Source organism: Miniopterus natalensis, chromosome 19, assembly GCF_054644295.1.
Source record: "Miniopterus natalensis isolate mMinNat1 chromosome 19, mMinNat1.hap1, whole genome shotgun sequence".
Lineage (NCBI taxonomy): Eukaryota > Metazoa > Chordata > Mammalia > Chiroptera > Miniopteridae > Miniopterus > Miniopterus natalensis.
The window spans coordinates 19,925,963-19,944,368 of NC_142099.1; the positions used below are offsets into that span (position 1 = coordinate 19,925,963).

At 40.6% G+C, this 18,406-nt stretch overlaps 1 protein-coding gene across 1 annotated transcript in view; it reads left to right on the forward strand.

Moving 5' to 3' along the window:
- Positions 1-11,886, forward strand: part of TDRD5 (tudor domain containing 5) — a 32,054-nt gene extending 20,168 nt beyond the window's left edge. Inside the window, exons 10-17 of the mRNA XM_016205029.2 lie at positions 424-490; positions 2,059-2,259; positions 2,749-2,904; positions 4,879-5,040; positions 6,377-6,559; positions 7,299-7,439; positions 8,863-9,073; positions 11,639-11,886. Coding sequence (XP_016060515.1) covers positions 424-490; positions 2,059-2,259; positions 2,749-2,904; positions 4,879-5,040; positions 6,377-6,559; positions 7,299-7,439; positions 8,863-9,073; positions 11,639-11,886 — 1,369 coding nt within the window. The remainder of the gene's footprint in view (positions 1-423; positions 491-2,058; positions 2,260-2,748; positions 2,905-4,878; positions 5,041-6,376; positions 6,560-7,298; positions 7,440-8,862; positions 9,074-11,638) is intronic.
- The last annotated feature ends 6,520 nt before the right edge of the window (positions 11,887-18,406 follow it).

Sequence of the window (18,406 nt, forward strand, 5' to 3'; positions counted from 1 at the left end):
CTGTCCTTCCCGCTTACCATCCCTCCTCTTAGTGCAGACTTGGCAAATGGCCATTTAGTTTCACAGCTGGATTATGATCGCGTGTCTTTTTTCACATGACGGTGAATCTCAATGGACCATGAGACTAAACTTCAACCTCTTACTAAGAAAATGTTTCTTCAGGTCATGCTAAGAGTTGCATTTATATAGCATGAAGCTTTCCTCTTCCTGCCTATATTTTAATTGCATGGTTTTCAAAAAGTAATATATTTTATAATTTTATTTCTTAGATTGTTTTACAGTGTAAGACATTAATTTTAAAATGTATGAATAAAATATTCTGAAATGGTGTGAACAGCTAAAAATCAAGAAATGGCTGAGAAATTCCATAACATGCAGTTTAAAATATGGTTAAATATTCATATATTTGATTATCTATTGCAGATGCTGCTACACAAAGCTTCCAGCTCAGGCTATCCCTTGTTCGTTGGCTTGGGTGAGACCAGTAGAGGTATGTTTGCTTGGTTTCCCCTTAATCAGAAAACATGTGATGCCAAGAATAGATCTAGGTTCTCAGGAAACAAAAATAAAACATGGAATGAGCCCTCAAAGAAATCATTGTACATAATATGGAAGACAGACATGTAGACAGAAATAACTACTGTGTCATATTTGCTATAGTAGTTACTGCTGTATATGGTAGAAGTGTCCAAGCGAGAGTGTACATCTCTGTTTAAGGTAATCAGGGAAGGCCCCACAATACAGGTGGCATTTGAGTGGAACTACGAAGGAAGATTTAAGACTGTAACTGGACAAAAAAGACATTCCAGGCAAAATGAGAGTAGCACAAAACATGTCAAATTTCAGAAGTTTGAAGTGGTTCTGTCTGGCTACGTGATATAGGATGAGCTGGAGTTGGTGCGTGGTGAATGCTGTCAGAGAAATAGACAGGAACCCAAGGCGGAGATCACGTTCATGTTCAGGAATCTGGGCGTTGGCCTTTAGATGCTGGGGAGCAACTACAGGCTATCCATAGGGAACTGCCGCAGTGAGTCTAGTAACATCTTTGTGGGAGATGATTGTAGTGGGATGAAGCAGGAGGCATTTTCACCCAGGTAGTTACATTTGTTTATGTAGTTATACTTATGAACCTAATACATGGTTTTCCCTCAGAACTCTTAATTATACATGCCAAGCATATTGTTATACTGTATTTGTCTGCTTAACCCAAATAACTTAACAGTTGCTTACAGATACATGGATTTTTCCCTTTAAAATTCTTTTTAATCCAAAAAACACAGTAAAGAGGAAAGAACAAGAAAAAACATTACCTATAATTCTACCACTCAAACACATTAAATTTAGAAGTTTGATTGTATGTTTCTTTCAGTTTAGTTTTTTGGTTGTTGGGGGATGAAGATTTTTGTAGCCTTTTCGAGAGTTACATAAAATAGTAATTCTGTTATTTCATATTTGTGTACCACCCAGGTGATGTGAAAATCGAGCTGCAAATCCATGTGAAGAAGGCTAGTTTGTTTCTTTCCCCCCTTATCCCGAGTGTGTGTCCCTACAGGGACTCAGCGGAATTAAGGAGAATTCTCCTCTCCACGCACTACCATGGGTTTTGGTTTCTTTTCCCTTTGACCTGTGAGAGCATCAGAACCAAAGTTCAAATTTGCCTGAATTAGCAGATACCCTTAAGGCAAAAATAGTTCCCACTTTCTCTTTAATTTTCCCTTGATAATTTTTTGCTCTCACAAGGTTTTTCAACTTTTTGGAAATGTTTTTAAAATACTTTAGACTATTTAGTTATTTCTGTAAGAGGACTGGTCCAGTAATCTGACTGAATCATATCTGAAAATGAAAGTTTTCACGAAATAAAAATATAAAAATTTTTCTACAATCGCATTTTCCATTATTTTTCTTTCTTTCTGACTTTTCGCATCCACAGATCATAAATATCCTCCATTGTGTTGTCCACTAAGATCTCTAGTTCTTCGGGAATTCATTTTTGCATATGGTTGCTATGATTCATGTTTGAGTTTATCATATGAATCTTATGTCTTGATTATATTTCAGGAATATTGGACATCCAGAGCCATTTTGCAGTTTCAGAAGTTGTGTGGTTTGAAGCCACTAGTGGGAGTAGTGGATGAATACATAGACGGAATCCTTAACATTTTTCTTTGTGATACGTCCTCAAATGAAGACATCTACTTCCATCATGTCTTGAGAACAGAGGGCCATGCTATTGTATGCCGAGAAAATGTCCCTTCTAAGGTGGAGCAGTATTTTTTAATATGTTCTATTGGATCTCAACACTTCAGGGTGTGAGATAATTAATACAGAAGGTTGTTTCATTTATTCTTTAGTCTTAGGTGCCTGTGAGACTCCTGCCTTCTGAATGCAGGGCGCTCTCTTCCTTTTCAGATGACTATAAAAACTGCATTTGGCTTACTATTCTTTAGACTGTGAATACTTATGTTTTAAATAATTGATTGAGAATTTACCCTGAAGCATTTCATTCTCTCAGGTGTACTTAGAGAAGAACAACACTCTTATTTTGCAGTTATTGATAGCAGTGTCTGCATCACCCTTAATATTAATGTTGATAATTTTTCTGACTAGGAAAAACTGTCAATATAGAAAACGTTTTAACTATTAAATTTCAGAAGATAATACATTTTCACAACGTTTGAAAATTATGAAGTGCTAACTTTTTTACTTTTCTCTGAGTAATTAAACCCTTTCTTCTTTATTTAATCCTAGGGTTTCAGCGAACTCAATCCTTTAGCTTTATACACTAAATCCAGTGGAGGGCCCGAGGATGTCTTGACAGAATTGGGTTGTCCTTCCCAGCACCACTATTTTAATGAAGACCAAGAGATAAGTCCACAATCAAAAGAGAGTGATTTATATACCACGGTAATAGGTTTTTGCAAATATAGTTATAATTCTTTTTATTGTTAACATTTAATTGGAACTTATTATATGCCAAACACTGTACATAGAACTTGAAGTATGATATTTTAATCTTCATAAAATTCCTGAGATATAGTTACTGTAATAATCTTTATTTTATAGGTGAGGAAACTGAGCCTTTCCAAACCTGGGAAATGATCTAATGAGAGACATTTACCTATGTCTCTCATTAATTGCTAGTTTAAACCTTTGTTTCAATCATGCTTCCTCCTGTACGAATTCTCTTTACACTCAACTTTGATAGCTGCCTGTGACTTCAGCAACACCAATCCAAATACTGACACCCCTCAACTGCTTCTTCAGGTGTTCTCATTTTTCCCTTCCTCTGTAAACACTTTTGCAACTCTCACCCACAGCAATAAAAATATTATTATTATTATTATTATTCCCGTAGCAATAATAAACATAAAATAACCAGCAACATAGTATGAGTTCAACCTTTATTGAACTCCTACCATGTGGCAGGCACTGTTGTAAGCACTCACACGTACTAGTTAATTTGTCTTCACAGCCACTTTACCAGGGTGGTGCTTTCATACCCCCACTCCATGTAAGTGAAGCACATAGTTAGTACTTAAATGGTTTTCCGCCAGTGAACAAATAAACATGTCCTTTGAGTCTTATATTCCTCCTGTCAGCAAGTACTGGGCTAAGAATATAGGATGTGTTTAATTGGAGCACTAAGAAAGTGGGTTTTTTTAACATAATAAGGTTTATTTTCTTTGAATAAAATATGAAAATATTTTAAATACATTTTATATATGTGGCTTTAAAATTATTGATATGATTGTACTTTTTTAGTAGACATTAGCTATTAGAAAAGAGAAAGGAAAGGCCATTTTGAGTACTGGGAGATTAACTGGCTTTGAAAAATATGTGTGAATGTTTACTGGGGCATGTTTAAAGCAATATAAGGATTTTCTGTTTCTAGTTTACATTAAAATTAATTGGACTTGTTTGGCTTTCTGACGCCTGAACTTTTCTTAGTCATTATTACTTGACTAGAACAATAATATGTCCTGATTCTTTTTTTTTTTTTTAATGTCTTTATTGATTTCAGAGAGAGGAAGGGATAGAGAGAGAGAGAGAGAGAGAAACATCAATGATGAGGGAATCGTTACTGATTGGCTGCCTCCCACATGCTCCCTATTGGGGATCCAGCCCACAACCCAGGCATGTGCCCTGTTGGGGAATCTCCTGGATCATAAGTCGATGCTCAGCTGCTGGGCCACGCCTGGTCGGGCCTGATTCTTAAGTAGTGAATTGAATTCAACCTTCAAAATTTTGAGACTATCCTATCATCTCTCTGTTGATGTCTTCAGATAATCATATTTCAGTCCTAAAAATGAAATAAGGCCATCTTTTTGCAAAAGAAGTAAGTCTTAAAACTCCCCTATTCCATATTTTAACATATCAATACTCCTGTGTGCTAAACACACACACAGACACACACACACACACACACACACATATATATATATATATATATATATAGAAAGAGAGAGACACACACACACCCCAACCTCTTTCACCTAGTTCCCTATAATTCCACTCTTCTTTTAAGCATTCTTTGGTCCTTTCACTGTGAGGACTCTGCACTAATGGTAGTTCTGTGATTACCCGATGGTGTGTTTTCCTGCTGTATTTGAGTTCTTTTAGAGCTGGAACCTGTTGTACTCATCTTTAAATTCACAGAGCTACCCTGTACACATTTCATAGTATGTACTAAGTAAATGTTTATTGGCCTGAACTACTTTAGCAGGATGGGAAGTCTGAGGTTCATGAATAAAGTTAGCAAATAACTTAGCATTTGTGTGAACCATAGCAAAAAATCCTCCCCTCCCCGAATATAGGCATGCAGCTTTTGGAAACAGCATTAGTATAAAAAAGTAAAATAATTTATTTTTATATCTACAGCAGGATATGAGTGATGCAAAGGCTGTCACTGACCTTGAATACCAGTCAAAGAAGCCATTAAAGGGTCCTGAGTTCTGCTCTCTGAAAACCCAAGATGAGAGCCGTGAAGAAGACGCCAAGTGCCCTCTCCCAGGGCTGCAGGGCCTGAAGGAAGAAAATGAGGTAGGAGAAGGAAAGGTAGCTTTTTAAAGTGTAATTAATGTAATTCAGATAACCCGTAAGTGAAGGGGGCTGTCATCTCTTTTAGCTGCTGCTTTTGGAATTTACTCCTATTTCTTTCATTAAGTAACATGCTTGTGTTGTTATTTCTTGTTTTTTTGGTTTTAAATATGTATATATGGACTTCCCCCCACCACACACAAACATAGCCTTTTTGTCTCCCCCCACTATCTCACTAATACAGTTATCATACTTCCTTTTAGCTCACCATTCAGTATTTACAGTGTTATGACTCTGTAAATGCTATTCACTGACTGCAAAGTGCTTTTCCTTCCCTGCATAATTTTTCTTTTAGTGTTAATATTTCTTTTTAACCTAGCATACAGTAAATTGACTTTCTTTTGATGTACTGTCCTATCAGTTTTATCACATGTATAGTTTTGTGCTCCACCCTCAGTTGTACTCTCGAGAATACCCTCTGGTGTTCCAGAAGGAGGAAGACTTGTAGTTGCCTGGGTCCTTGAAATGGGGGCTGAGGTGGTGGTGGAATCTGGTCATCTAACTACTACTGGATTTTTTTATTTTTTGTTTTTATTTTTCAATCACAGTTTATTTTCAGTATTGTTTTGTGTTGGTTTCAGGTGTACAGCATAGTGATTAGACAATCATATCCTTTACAGGGTTCCCCCTGCTATTTCCAGTACCCACCTGGCACCATACATAGATATTGAAATAATATTGACTATATTCCCTATACTGTACTTTATATCCCCATGACTGTTTTGTAACTACCAATTTGTACATCTTAATCCCTTCACCTCTTTCACCCAGTCCCCCAACCCCACTTCCATCTGGCAACCATCAGTCCGCTCTCTGTGTCTATGAGTCTGTTTCAATTTTGTTTGGATCTAACTGCTTCTTACTCAGACTTTCAGCCCATGCTTTTGTTTTCATTTCACTTTGCCCCCTCACTTCCAAAAAGTTTGTGTGCCATTCCTGCACTTTTGTGGTACAAATTTGGGGTGGTTCTCAGTTTTTCCCACTGCAAGCTTAGGATCCCACTTTCTCAGGACTGCTTACTCAACTGTCACTTATCTGCCCTCCTGTATCCAGAATGTAGACTGTGTTTTCTGCTCTTCTGTTCTCTTTGACCATGAGTTTATACCTTAAATCTTTAAATTTATTTCGGTGATGTTTCAGGAGGGAGTGAGTAATAAAGTATGTATTCAAACTGCCATCTTTACCTGGAGTCAGGAAGAAATGATAAACCTAAATTTTAAGATGTGCTCATATAGGAACTATAAGTTAAAGCTTTTTTTAATCTTCTGATACATTCTAGGATGAGATCCCCACTGGAATGCCGTGCCTAGAATCAGTGACCATAGGTGATGATATTTGGGATGAGAATTGGTTACCTTTGCGACCTAAAATGGGAAAAGAGGGCAATGCTGCCTCTCACTTGTTTACCTCCAGCCGTGGTGGGAAGAAGCCATACCTGTCATGTAAAGAAATGCCAGAAAAGGTTAGATCCATGAGTAAATCGCTACTGAAAAAAGCAAATGTAAACTCAATTGTTCCACCTCAAAGAAGCTATACATTATGCAATTCAAAATGATTTATCAGAGGATAATTCAGAAAAATGCACTGTTTCTTTCAAAAATAGTAGTGGTAGGAGGGGATAGGGTGAAGCAGGGCCGAGTAGACCGTGGACATGCGGTGCCTGTCTACCCTCAGCCATGGTGATTTTTGTTTCATCATTGGCATCCGGTCAGGGCCTTAGGGTATATAAATAAACTGTTTTCCCCATTTTATTTTTGTTGCACTAGTCTTGTAATATAACTTCTGGATGTCTACAGTGAGAGAACATTTGCTAATATTGGTCCTAACTATATATTTAAATTTTAATTTATTTCTCACTGGTTATGAAAAATAAGAAATGTCTGCAGTTAAGGTGTTTCTTATCATTTATGCCATTTAAATACTATATGATCATGGAAATATTTAGTCATGAAAACAGTATTGAAGAAAATACTTCAAATAAGCCACATTTGTTTTTATGAAATCTGTATATTCAGAGGAATTCAGAATACTGGGTATGGATCAATAACACCAGGAGGAAAAGTCACTGATACAGAAAGTTAATAAGTACTTTTTCTTGTTTAATATACATTCCCTTCTTGCCTTTACTTTGCCTAAGTTATCCTTTGTTTGGGCCTTGTGGCACTGTATCTCAGTTTATTGTTGCAATTTTTCCTCTGTAGGATTGGTGTTTTTCTACACAAGATACATGGGATGATTCATGTCAGCCTTTAGGCCTTGTGAATGGAATGCAGGGAGAAGTTCAAAAACCAGAAGGACTGGATGTTCAAGAAAAAAATACTGGGACAACCAGCATTCAAAAGGTAAATGTCTAGCCCTGGCCAGTGTTCTCAGTGGTTAGAGCATCAATCCCTGTGCCCCGCACCCCACCAAAGGGTTGAAGACTCAATTCTGGTCAAGGGCATATACCTGGGTTGCAGGTTCAATCCCTGGCCCTGGTCGGGGCATATATAGGAGGCAACCAATTGATGTGTCTCTCTCACATCGATGTTTCTCTCTCTCACTCCACTCCCCCCTTCTACTCTCTCTAAAAATCAATGGAAAAAATATCCTAAGGTGAGATTTAACAACAACAACAAAAAAAGGTAAATGTCTAATGTTATTTTCACAGCTTTTCATGGGGAAGTGCTTTCATTTTTAGAAAGTAAATTCTGGGTAATGATCCTTCCCTTGCATTTCGTATAATACATATATATATACAATGTATGTTGATTTTAAAATTTCAGTGAACTTAATATAGTTATTCATCTGTTCAGAAGAAAATCCTGAGCCTAAAATTAAAAGATTGATTAAACGTCTATGTTAGGGGTAGAGAAACAGCTATTTTTGTATAATTTAGCTATATGTTTTAAACTCTTACCTGTCCTATCATGTAGGCCTGTTTTCTTCTTTCATGTTGCTTTGGCAGACGCACTAATCCTGGAACAAAATGCATTTGTTTCTTGTTTCTCAACTGTGTTATGAGCATCCTGAAAACAGCAGGACAATTTGTGTGAATCATGAAGTTTGACCACTAGGCCTCTCTACTTCTGTGTGTTAAAATTTGACACTCCATTCATTTACGCCAAATTCAGTCTCTGGGATGTTCATCTTTTTCTGTCAAAACCATGGTTCCTTAGTACTTCATTGTGTCACTTCTTCTGAGGAGCCTTTGTGTTGAGTTAATGTCTGTCTTCATGGCTGCTGCAGCACACACACTGTTTCCCTGAGGACTGTGAGTTCCTTAGGAACCAGGATCACGTCTTCCTGGGAGGTGGTGTGATTGGGCAGAGAACACAGACTGGACTGAGTTTAAGTCTCTGCGTCATCATTTATTTGATTGATGTTGGATAACTTATTCCAGCTCACTGTAATACAAAAACATAACAACCAAAAAGTGGTCATTCTGATGCTGAAATGAAGAAACACATGCAAATAACCTAGCACTATGCTTAGTGAGTGTTGTGTCTTATTTCCTGCCACTCTTCCTTAGCTGTGGATGGCAGCGTTTGTTAGGTGCATGTTTGCTCATAATATGTGTTTAATGAATGTTTTATGAATTAATTGTCACTAAGTTAGTGAACTTGTTTTTTCTAGAAAGTATCTAGTTTCTTAAAAATGAGTTTTATTTATGATATGAAAAATATTTGCCTTTTATTTATAAGTAAGGAAACAAAACAGGCTTAATTCTTCCATTATACTAACAGTTACTTTTCATGCTTTTGCCTCATTTTTCCCATTTTGCAGCAACCAAACTTAGAAGGTTCTTCCAGTTCTTCCACATTACCCAAATTGGAAGAGTTCTACATCTCTCTCATCCAGTCACAGCAGTCAGCAGAAGGGAGCCAGTGTGAGCCTCACAACGTGCAGACTCAGCCACAGCAGGTTCAGCTCTCTGCAGCAGCACTTGCTTCAACCCCAACAGTGGTTGATTCCCCAGAAAAACCCTCTGGTTCAGGTAGGTTTACATAAAGTTCACAAGTACAGTGGCTTGCCATATAGCTAAAAACCTTATCTTTTTCAGAACATAAATTGAAAAATGCTGACTTTAGCATTTGTCTCAAGTCCTGAACTCAGTTGCCCCTTTTACTTTGCCACTTTTCTTTTTCTCCTGCAATTTGGGAGGTTTCAGGCTTATGTAAAATTTGCCAGTTTTCAAGTGTACAATTCTGTGAGTTTTGACAAATGTATACAGTCTCATAACTACCACCACACTTGTGATATGGGACATTTTCATCAATCTGAAAGTTTTGTCGTGTTCTTGGGCTGTCATTCCCTCCCCCTGCTTTCTGGCTCTTGACACCCTACTTTCCCTTTTCTAGAATTTCATGTTAAGGGAGTTATAAAGTATGTAGTTTTTATGTGTGAAGAAGAAAGTGACTTCTTTCACTTAGCAAAATGTTTTAGAGATTGATTCAAGTTGTCTTTGCTGTCCTGTTTCATTTTGGATATATTGTATTACTATGTCACTGAGTGTACTAACCTTTTCTTGTTCAGTGTGTAATATGTTCTTTTCCCATCCAGTATATTTTTCATCTCAGAAACTATATTTCTCATCTCTAGAGATTTGGTTTGGGTATTTTTTATATCTTCCATTTCTCTCCTCATCATAGTCATATTTTTCCTCTGCCTTCTTGAAAACCTGGTGTTTTCTTATAACAACTGTTGTTGTACTCTTGTCTTACAATTCTAGCGTATGTATTGTTTCTGCATTCTGTCATCTGTATCATTTTTGGAATCAGCCTCTATTGATTGTTTTTTCTCTTGATAACATGTCATGTTTTTCTGCTTCTTTGCATAACTGGTAATTTTTTATTGGATGGCAGACACTATGAATTTTACATTGTGGCCAGAGCACTACTTGGCCTAAGATTCAAAGGTACCTCTCTGCAGACCTCCAGCTGCTTCTCTCTCCACAGCTGCCTCATCTCTGGTATTTTCCCCACAAATTCCAGACTCTGTCTTCTGAGCCCAGTAAGACCCTCAGGCTTAGCTTGGAAAATTCTCCCTCCTGTAGTAGAGCCTGGAAACTATCTCCAGTGAGCTAAGGCACTTGTAGGGCTCACTTTGTTCTTCCCCTCCTCTCTAGCATCTCTGTCCTGCATACTTATTCAGGTCTGAAAGCTGTTGTTTCGTATATTTTGTCCAGTTCCCCAGTTGTTTAAAGCAGGAGAGATTGTTTTTCAATCCTTGTTAAATTAACATCTTGTTTAAAAGCAGAGTTTTGCCTCTCTTTTAAATTTTTTAATCATGTGACCCTGCTTTCATATTTTTATACCTTTGAAAACCTGAGCTCACTGAAGACTTCCTGTCAAACCACATGATTGCATTAGAACTCACCATCTCTTCCTCTTAGTGGGCATCAGTTACAGTTTTGTGGTTGCAGTTTTACTTTTTAGAGTAACCTGTCAAATCCTCCTTGAACATAGTTCATCACAAATTCATGGACCATATACCATATGCTACTGCAGTAGCTCCAGCTAAAGAGGCAGAGGAGAATAAAATACTGGATTATGCCTGCTTTTGCCTCTAAATTTCTTTAAAAATCTGTGTTTTTAAGGTATAGATCAGTGTTTTCAAAATGTAGTCAGCCTATGGGTGCCAGTGTGTGAAGTATAAAGGAAGCAATATGCTGGAAAAAGCTCCTCTCATTGTAGGCAAGTAAACACTTCATAGACCAGCTGCTTTTAGTAGAATTGTCTAGAGTACACATGTGGGAACCTAGCATTCCCTTCTTTGGCTATTCGGGACTCTGAGAAATATGAGCTCCCAGCAATTTATTTAATTTAAAAGGTTCTTTCTTCTTTTTTGTTTTTATTATTTTTCAACCACGGTTTACATTCAATACCATTCCACACCAGTTTCAGGTGTTCAGCAAAGAGGCCGGAAAACCACGCACTCTACACAGTGGTGCCCCCACTGCCCCAGGCACCCCCTGGCCCATGCCCCGTTCTCTCGACATCACTGACTCCATTCTCCATGCTGCAGTCCACGTCTCTGTGGCTAATCTTACAGCTACCAATTTGTACTGCTTAATCCCTTCACCTAAAAGCTTCTTTCTTCTTAGTTGAAACAAATTCCTAAAGAATTCATGTTATAGCTGATAACTGGTTTTTAGAACTTCATAGCAGCCAGTCTTGGTCAGTTTTTTCACACTGGCACAGACTGAATTGGGGCCGCTCTGGCAATAGAGAATGCCCAGGGAAGGAAATAGGGCAGCTTAAGACTCTTCCCTGGAATTGGAATTCTCTGCAACCTGTCTCATGATGTCCCAGAAAGAAAACCTCCCTCCCTTGCTGAGAGTGCGTTTCCTCTCTCTGTCCTCATCGAGACAGGTGTTTATTTTATCTCAAGGCGCCATTCCTCATCCTCGTATCCTTTCCGTTTGCTGACTGGTTTCTAAGTCTCGTCCTGTCACCATCTAACAAAAGATGATTGTGACACGTTAGTAGAGATCTAGAATAGGAGAGAGAAGGCGGCGAGTGTGAGAACCCCTTGAAAAGCCTTGTGCTTGCTTTTTTAGTGGAGAGCTCTCCAGAGAGCCTCAGGAATGAAGATTCTTCCGGCAGCCATGAGGTCACAGTGTTCAAAGACAAGAGCTATGGAGCCATGGACCAGCTCTCTTTGATTTTGTCTCCTGAGCACCAGATTTCTCAGAAGTTCTACATTCCTAGAAGTACAGCCACTGCCGCCCTAGGAGCTGCTGCGCGGTTAGCCACATCCAGGAGCTTCCTGCACTGGTACCCCAGCGTGAAAAGAATGGAAGCGTGAGGGGGGCGGTTATTTAGAAAATAAACCCACTGCCTCGGGCTTGGTGACTTCCCAGGCCAAAGCGAGCGCCCACTGAGGCAAAATAGTATTTTGGTAGTTGAGGCCTTTGTCTCTCTGTGTGACTATATGTTACCTTTATTGTGCTAAGTCTACTTTGTTGTGTAAGTATTGGTATTTATTGTTAATTTTATTTTTATTGATGATGTTTTTTATTCTGTATAGTTTTGTTCACCTTTGTTTAATGTAGTTTTTATTTTTAATGTTGCTCCATATAAATGTTTTTCTTGTACATATCATGACTGATAAATGAAAACTGAAAAACTAATGTTTTATGACCCATACTTAGTAAGGCAAAAATGATCTCACAGCCCTGTCTCCAGAAAAAGGATGTCTGAATGTTAAAGGTGCTTTTTCTATTTCATTTGGAATCTTCCATATCAGAGAAAGAATTCAGGGCTTGAATCCTTCCCATCCTTATTTCTTTGCAGTGCCAGGATCAGTAAGAAAATCCATACCTGAAGCTTTTGTCATAGAAATACTTTTACATTAAAAAAAATTAAGCTGTCTCTCAGTATAGGCAAATCCTTGGAGACTGATAACGAAGTTAGAGGCTGACTGTTGAAACTTAGCTGAGCCATCTCTGTAGTCACCACAGTTCCCAGGAGCCTCAATGTAGCAGTAGTTCCACAGTGGTATTTAAGCATTTATATAACATTATGTTCTCTGAAGTCCAATTGTGTGAAATACTATGACATTCCATTAAGCTCATAGTATGAATCATACATCAAGAGAAAAGAAAAGCCTTAGAAAAGTGAAATTAAAGAATGTGAATGATACTCATTTTTTTGTGGTAAAATACCAGACTTATCCCCAAAATCTAAAAATCCAATACAGAAGCATTTCTTAGACATAAAATCAGAGAAAGATGTGTGAATTATTGGCATGCTACATGTAACTAGCCCCTCCTATGGCCTCCTGTTTTGGCATTAAAGGGCAGAGCTGGCCCTTAATTCCTTTCTTTCTATAATAAGGAATCTCTCTTCTTTCCTTCTCAGCTACTTAATCAGGAAAGTGTCCACAGAGGAAGGGAGTGAGATGAGAGTGGATATGAAAATGCATTTAAATTTAGAAGCTTACTGGTTGCAACTTCTTTCTTGGGCGTTAGTAATTGTAGAACAAGTTAAACCTGGAGTCTCTAAATATGAATAGTTTTTTTATTTAAAGACATTAGAAAAAACGTGTAATGCAATAAAATTTAAAACTCTAGATTCACTTTTAATTCCAGTCATCTCTTAAGAATGATGATAGAACAGTTGACCAAAAACATAGTCATCTGGAAACATTGTTGACCCACCAGAAAGAATAGGTTTCTCATTTGGATTTTTGTGATTTTTATATCAGACATTATTTTTTGGACAAGACATTTGAAGAATTACATGGAGGGTCAATAAACAATCAATATGACAGTTAAATAGCATACACTTTCTTGAACAGAAAAAGGTGAGAAAAGTCTTCCTCCCCTACCCCACCCCCCCACCCCCTCCCCCACCCCCACCCCCAGTATTCCCTGCCACCATCCACTAGTTGCCTCGGATATTAACCCCGGAGTAACATCATCCTGGACCACGCCCCGCCCTTCATCCCTGCATTCAGGGCCTGTCAGATTCTGCCTCCTAAGTACCTCATCAGTCCACCTGTTTTCCGGTAGATCTGCTGCCACCACCTGAGGCCAAGCCACCTTCATGTCTTTACTGGCACAGAGTAGAATTTCAGTCAGTCTTACTGAGTGAATGAAGAGTAAGCAGGACAAAGTGTAAGATACAAATCAGGTCCAACTGATTGCGACTCCCTCCACCTAACGACGCAGCCGGAATCCTCGGTTACCAGGGACCCAGCCAGCCGGGTAGCCCATGGCCTGCGTCTTCAGTGCACCTGGGACCCGCCCTCTGGCACCTGCATCCCTGCACCTGGCCTGAATCAGCACCATCACCTGGCCCCCCTGCCTCCTCCATTGCTCGCCCTTTTCCACAAGCCACCCAGAGAGAACCTTTCAGTCCATATGTCGGATGGAACCTCTCCTCTGCTCAAGGCCTTCTAAGGGCTCTGGTTTTTACTCAGAGACCCTACAGTGGCCTTCACGCGGTGTTGCCAGATAAAATGCAAGGTGCCCAGTTAAATTTGGATTTCAGATAAACAGCAGTTTTTTAGTATCTCTCACACAATATTTGGGACATAGTTATACTTTTAAAATATTCATTATCCAGAATTTAAATTTAACTGGGAGTTCGTATTTTTATTTGCTAAATCTGCCAACCCTACCCACAGGCCCTGCATGATGCGTGCCCCCCCATTATCTCTCTGACCCCACCTCCGCAATCTCCTCCTCGCTTGGTTCACCCACCCACACTGACCTCGCTTTCCTTGAGTCCAAACCTGCAGCTCCCACCTTGGGCTTTGCCTTGGCTGTTCTCCCTCTAGTATCTGCATCTTCTCAAAGATATCATTTTGAAAATTACTAATTCTGATCCCTCTTACCCTCCTCTACTTGCTTCCATAGCACCTATTTTCTAAGATACAATATAACTTTTTACTGTTCATTGTCCGTCTCCAACAACCAGAATATAAATTCCACAAGGCAGGTGCTTTGTCCGTATTATTTTGTTCATGTTGTATCCTAACCAGCTAAAAGAATAGCACACAGGTACCTGATGAGTAGTTGGTGAATGAATGAATGATTTCAAAAGCCTACGCTCCTTTCCACTGCATCATATCCCCTCTGTTTCAACTTGTCTTACGACAAACATTTGAAGAACCTGATACTATAGAGCCTAGAGAGGAGAGTATTGGCCGCCGTGGGAAGTGCACTTACACCCCAGCTGTCAGGATCCCTCTGCTGGGACATTCTGGGTCAAGGCCCAGGATCGTCCGCGCCTCCTGCCCAGGCAATTATGGAAGCACTACGGCTTCCAACTTCCTTTGTATCTTGTCATCTCCCAGCTTCCAAGTCCCCTTGGTATCTTGTCATGTCCCCTAGGTTTTTTCCTACTCTGGTAACCCCCAAGAGGAAAACAAAGTGAATCTTAAGCAGGAGCAGTGAGAAGAGCATCTGCTCTAACCTCCCTGTGACCCCAATGCAGCAGCTCAGCAGAGATAAATTAAAGCGGGCGCAGGAAGCCTGGTGGCGTCAGTCTCGAATGACGCCAACAGGAAGGTGGAGCGGGAGAGGGAGGGTGTGTGGTGCACACATGGGCGCAGAGAAGCAGATTTGCTGCTGAAAATCATTTTCCCCCACAGCGTCTTAGGAGGGAAAAAAAAACCCACCTTATGCCTGAGATGATAATGTTTACTCAATAGCTTTGTATAAATTTTCAACCCACGTTATTCCTGCACTGCTATGTTCCTGAATTACTGAGTTGAGAAATTACCATCTTCACATGCAATTGCTAAGGAGGAAAACCTAGGGCAGTTTACAGAAGTGTAGTAGTAACGTGGCTGAAATGCAGAAACTGGAAGCTGAAGAGAGAAGTATCTTTGGCGGCAGGCAGCTTTCTCTTCTCCCTTTGCCCGCTCGCTCTAGATGGACCTTGAAACATGCACCAGTCGCTAAATGAGGGCTGTCATCCTCTAATTCAATGAGCATTTACTACGGGCCTGTTTGACGCAGGCTGTGTAACTTCCTGTTTCCATGGCATTAAATTCACTAAGAGAGCCCATCCTTTACTAAAAGAAGACGGCGCCTGTCGCAACGGACCAGGCATAGGGGGATAAAAAGTAGGCCTTGGGATCAGCCAAATGCTGGCAGTGCCAGTAGCAAGAACTTGTCCTTTCTTCTTATAAAAATGACCAGATGTCTCAGGACACCTTCGATGGCAGCCCAGGATTCTACGGGGAAATCCTGGCCCTGGAAGATGACATAGAGCAGGACTGGCCCTGCAAAACGGAGTGAGCCCCATTTGCCCTCAGCCTTCTCTGGGCTTCGTTTTCAGCTCTTTTCCCTCGGACCTTTGTTCACTGTACCCCGTGACTGGCCACAAATTTCCCCCGCCCTGTATCCATGAGTTGGTGTTTTTGTTTTGTTTTGTCTGTACGTCTATTACTTTCCATATTTTGGCTGTTTGTAAACAATGCTGCAAAGAACATAGGGGTACATAGAGCTTTTCAAGTTAGTGTTATCCTAGTCTGGGGGTAAGTGCTCAGAAGAGGAATTACTGGGTCATAAGAGTAGCTCTAACTTTTCTGAGGAACCTCCATACTGTTTTCATAGTTGTTCCAATTTACAATCCCACCCACAGTGTATGAGGGGTCCCTTTTCTCCACATCCTCTAATGCTTGTTATTTCTTTTTCTTTTCTTTTTTAAAAATATGTCTTTATTGATTTCAGAGAGGAAGGGGGAGGGGGAGAGAGAGATAGAAACATCAATGATGAGAGAGTCATTGATCGGCTGCGAACAAAGCAGAGTCCTTGTCTCAATGAGTTTACACTCTAGTATGGAGAGCTTTAGGTGCTGATAAATCTGTGAGAAAAAATAAAATAGCCTGAGAAGGACCAGAGTCTGAGGTCCTCAAGGAGCCCATGGTCAGCTCTGTTAAACGCTGCCAAAGGTTGAGTGTGGAGTCAGATGTAGTGATGTGTCTACAGGATTTCCCAGTATGAAGTTGGCTGGTAACCCTGATAGTGGAGGGCAGGGAAAGGAGCTCCATCATAACGGGCGGGAGAATGGATAGGAAGTGGGACAGTGGCGACGGTGTTAGGCCGCTCGCCCTAGAGATGTGCTCTGAGTGGGCAGAGGGATGGGGCGGTGGCTGCAATGTTGTTGTGCAGGTTCAATGAAGCAGCGCATATGAAGTGCTGGGCCCAGCGCCTGGCACAGAGTGGGCGCACAGCTGCATATAGTCTCGCATATCCTACCCCTAGTCCTTTCCATGTCTAGTCAAAGTTCATTTTTTCCTAAAAATGTTTTCCATCTGTGATTGTCTTATTTGAGTCCCGGGAATGTACGATCACTCAGAGAGTCACCCGGAGTTATGGGTGATGGTACCTCTGGCCACTGTAGACAAAAGTTACTCTGAGAAATTGTAAATGGAAGGGCTTTGCGTCTTAAGTGGCCTGCCAGAGTGCATTTGGTGCTGATAGGATGAGGTTAGATGGCAGCTTTTTTCAGCTTGAAGTAGTGCTTTGGAGGGTGTGAAGGGCCCGATTCCAGGCAGTCAGCGATCTTTCTTTTTTCTCTGCTGCTCTGTCGCACCTTCAGCTTGATCACAGGACAGATGTGAGAGCAAAAGGGAATCCGTCGTCTCTAGACAGGTGTTCTGGCATTTCCCTCTTTTCCTGTGACAAATCGGGAGGAGTGGTGTTGGCAAGTTTGTGGTTTATTTGATTTCAGTCCTTTGTTTGCTAAATATCTGCCAAACAGACGCGTTGCCCCAGTTGTCACTATTTATGATGCCTTAAATGGCCAAAGACTGCCCACAGGGATAAAAAGACAAAGCCACTTGCGGAAGGGAAAGAGGGCTGATGGTTCCTCCTTAAGTCCCTGCGGTGCTGTTCGGCAAGGCACCAGCTCACTTCCCAGGCAGCAGGTCCAGATGTGTTTCCAAACCTGGGCATCTAGGCACCACTAAGCCCCGTTGAAGAGCCCGCTAGCTAATCCTGGGTTCTCAGTCAACGCATCTGTTTGTACCCAGCTGGATAGCTGGTGTTCTGGGGAGAGGACACTCCTCATCTTCGTGGCTCACAGAGTAGGGATACACCCTGTTTCTCCTGCCAGCTGAAAGCAGCATCCCGAAGCTTCTCCCCTCGGAGCTGTTTCTTAAATCCCTCCCTTGTTGTCTCTCTAGCACAGTCTCCTTTTCCCAAAGCAATGCAGTGTATGTTCATTTTATCGCCCCATGTGTCTGCGACTTCAATCACCCATCGCCCTGCATTGACATATAGTTGTTTTGTGTGTGTCTTATTTTTCCAGCTACAACTGTGAGCCCCTTAAACTTCTTTGAATTCCCTTCAGCGGAATATAGAGTATAGGCATTCTGTAAATATTTTTGAATTAGTTCTGATGCGTTGCTTTGCCCTCGGGGATCTTAGAATTTCACTGGGGAGGCAAGGGATTCCCAGATGAAATAATACAACGACAGGGCAAGGCAACAATTCAGTGCCAAGTGGAAATGTAGAGCCAGGAGGTCCTCCTGTGCTGAGGATGTCAGGGGAGAAACGTCAGGAGGCTGGGCCAGTCTGAGACGGCTCGTACTCGCCTGTAACAATCGTCACTTTGCCCTAAGGGAAGTCAGTAGTTGCTTTCAGAGTTGGCCTTTCTGAATCTCGCTAGCGTGACAGTGTTTCGGCAACTGTCACTTTGTCCTTTGCACACTGATCTCTCTGCCTCCCAAAAGGAATTTGTTCTACAGACCACCCCAGCTCCTGGCCTCTAGGCATCTCACAGCAATTTACTTCTGCCCTCTTTTCCCACTGTCCAAAGCTCTTTCATCACTATTCTTTTTTAAAAAACCCTGTTTCTATGAAAAG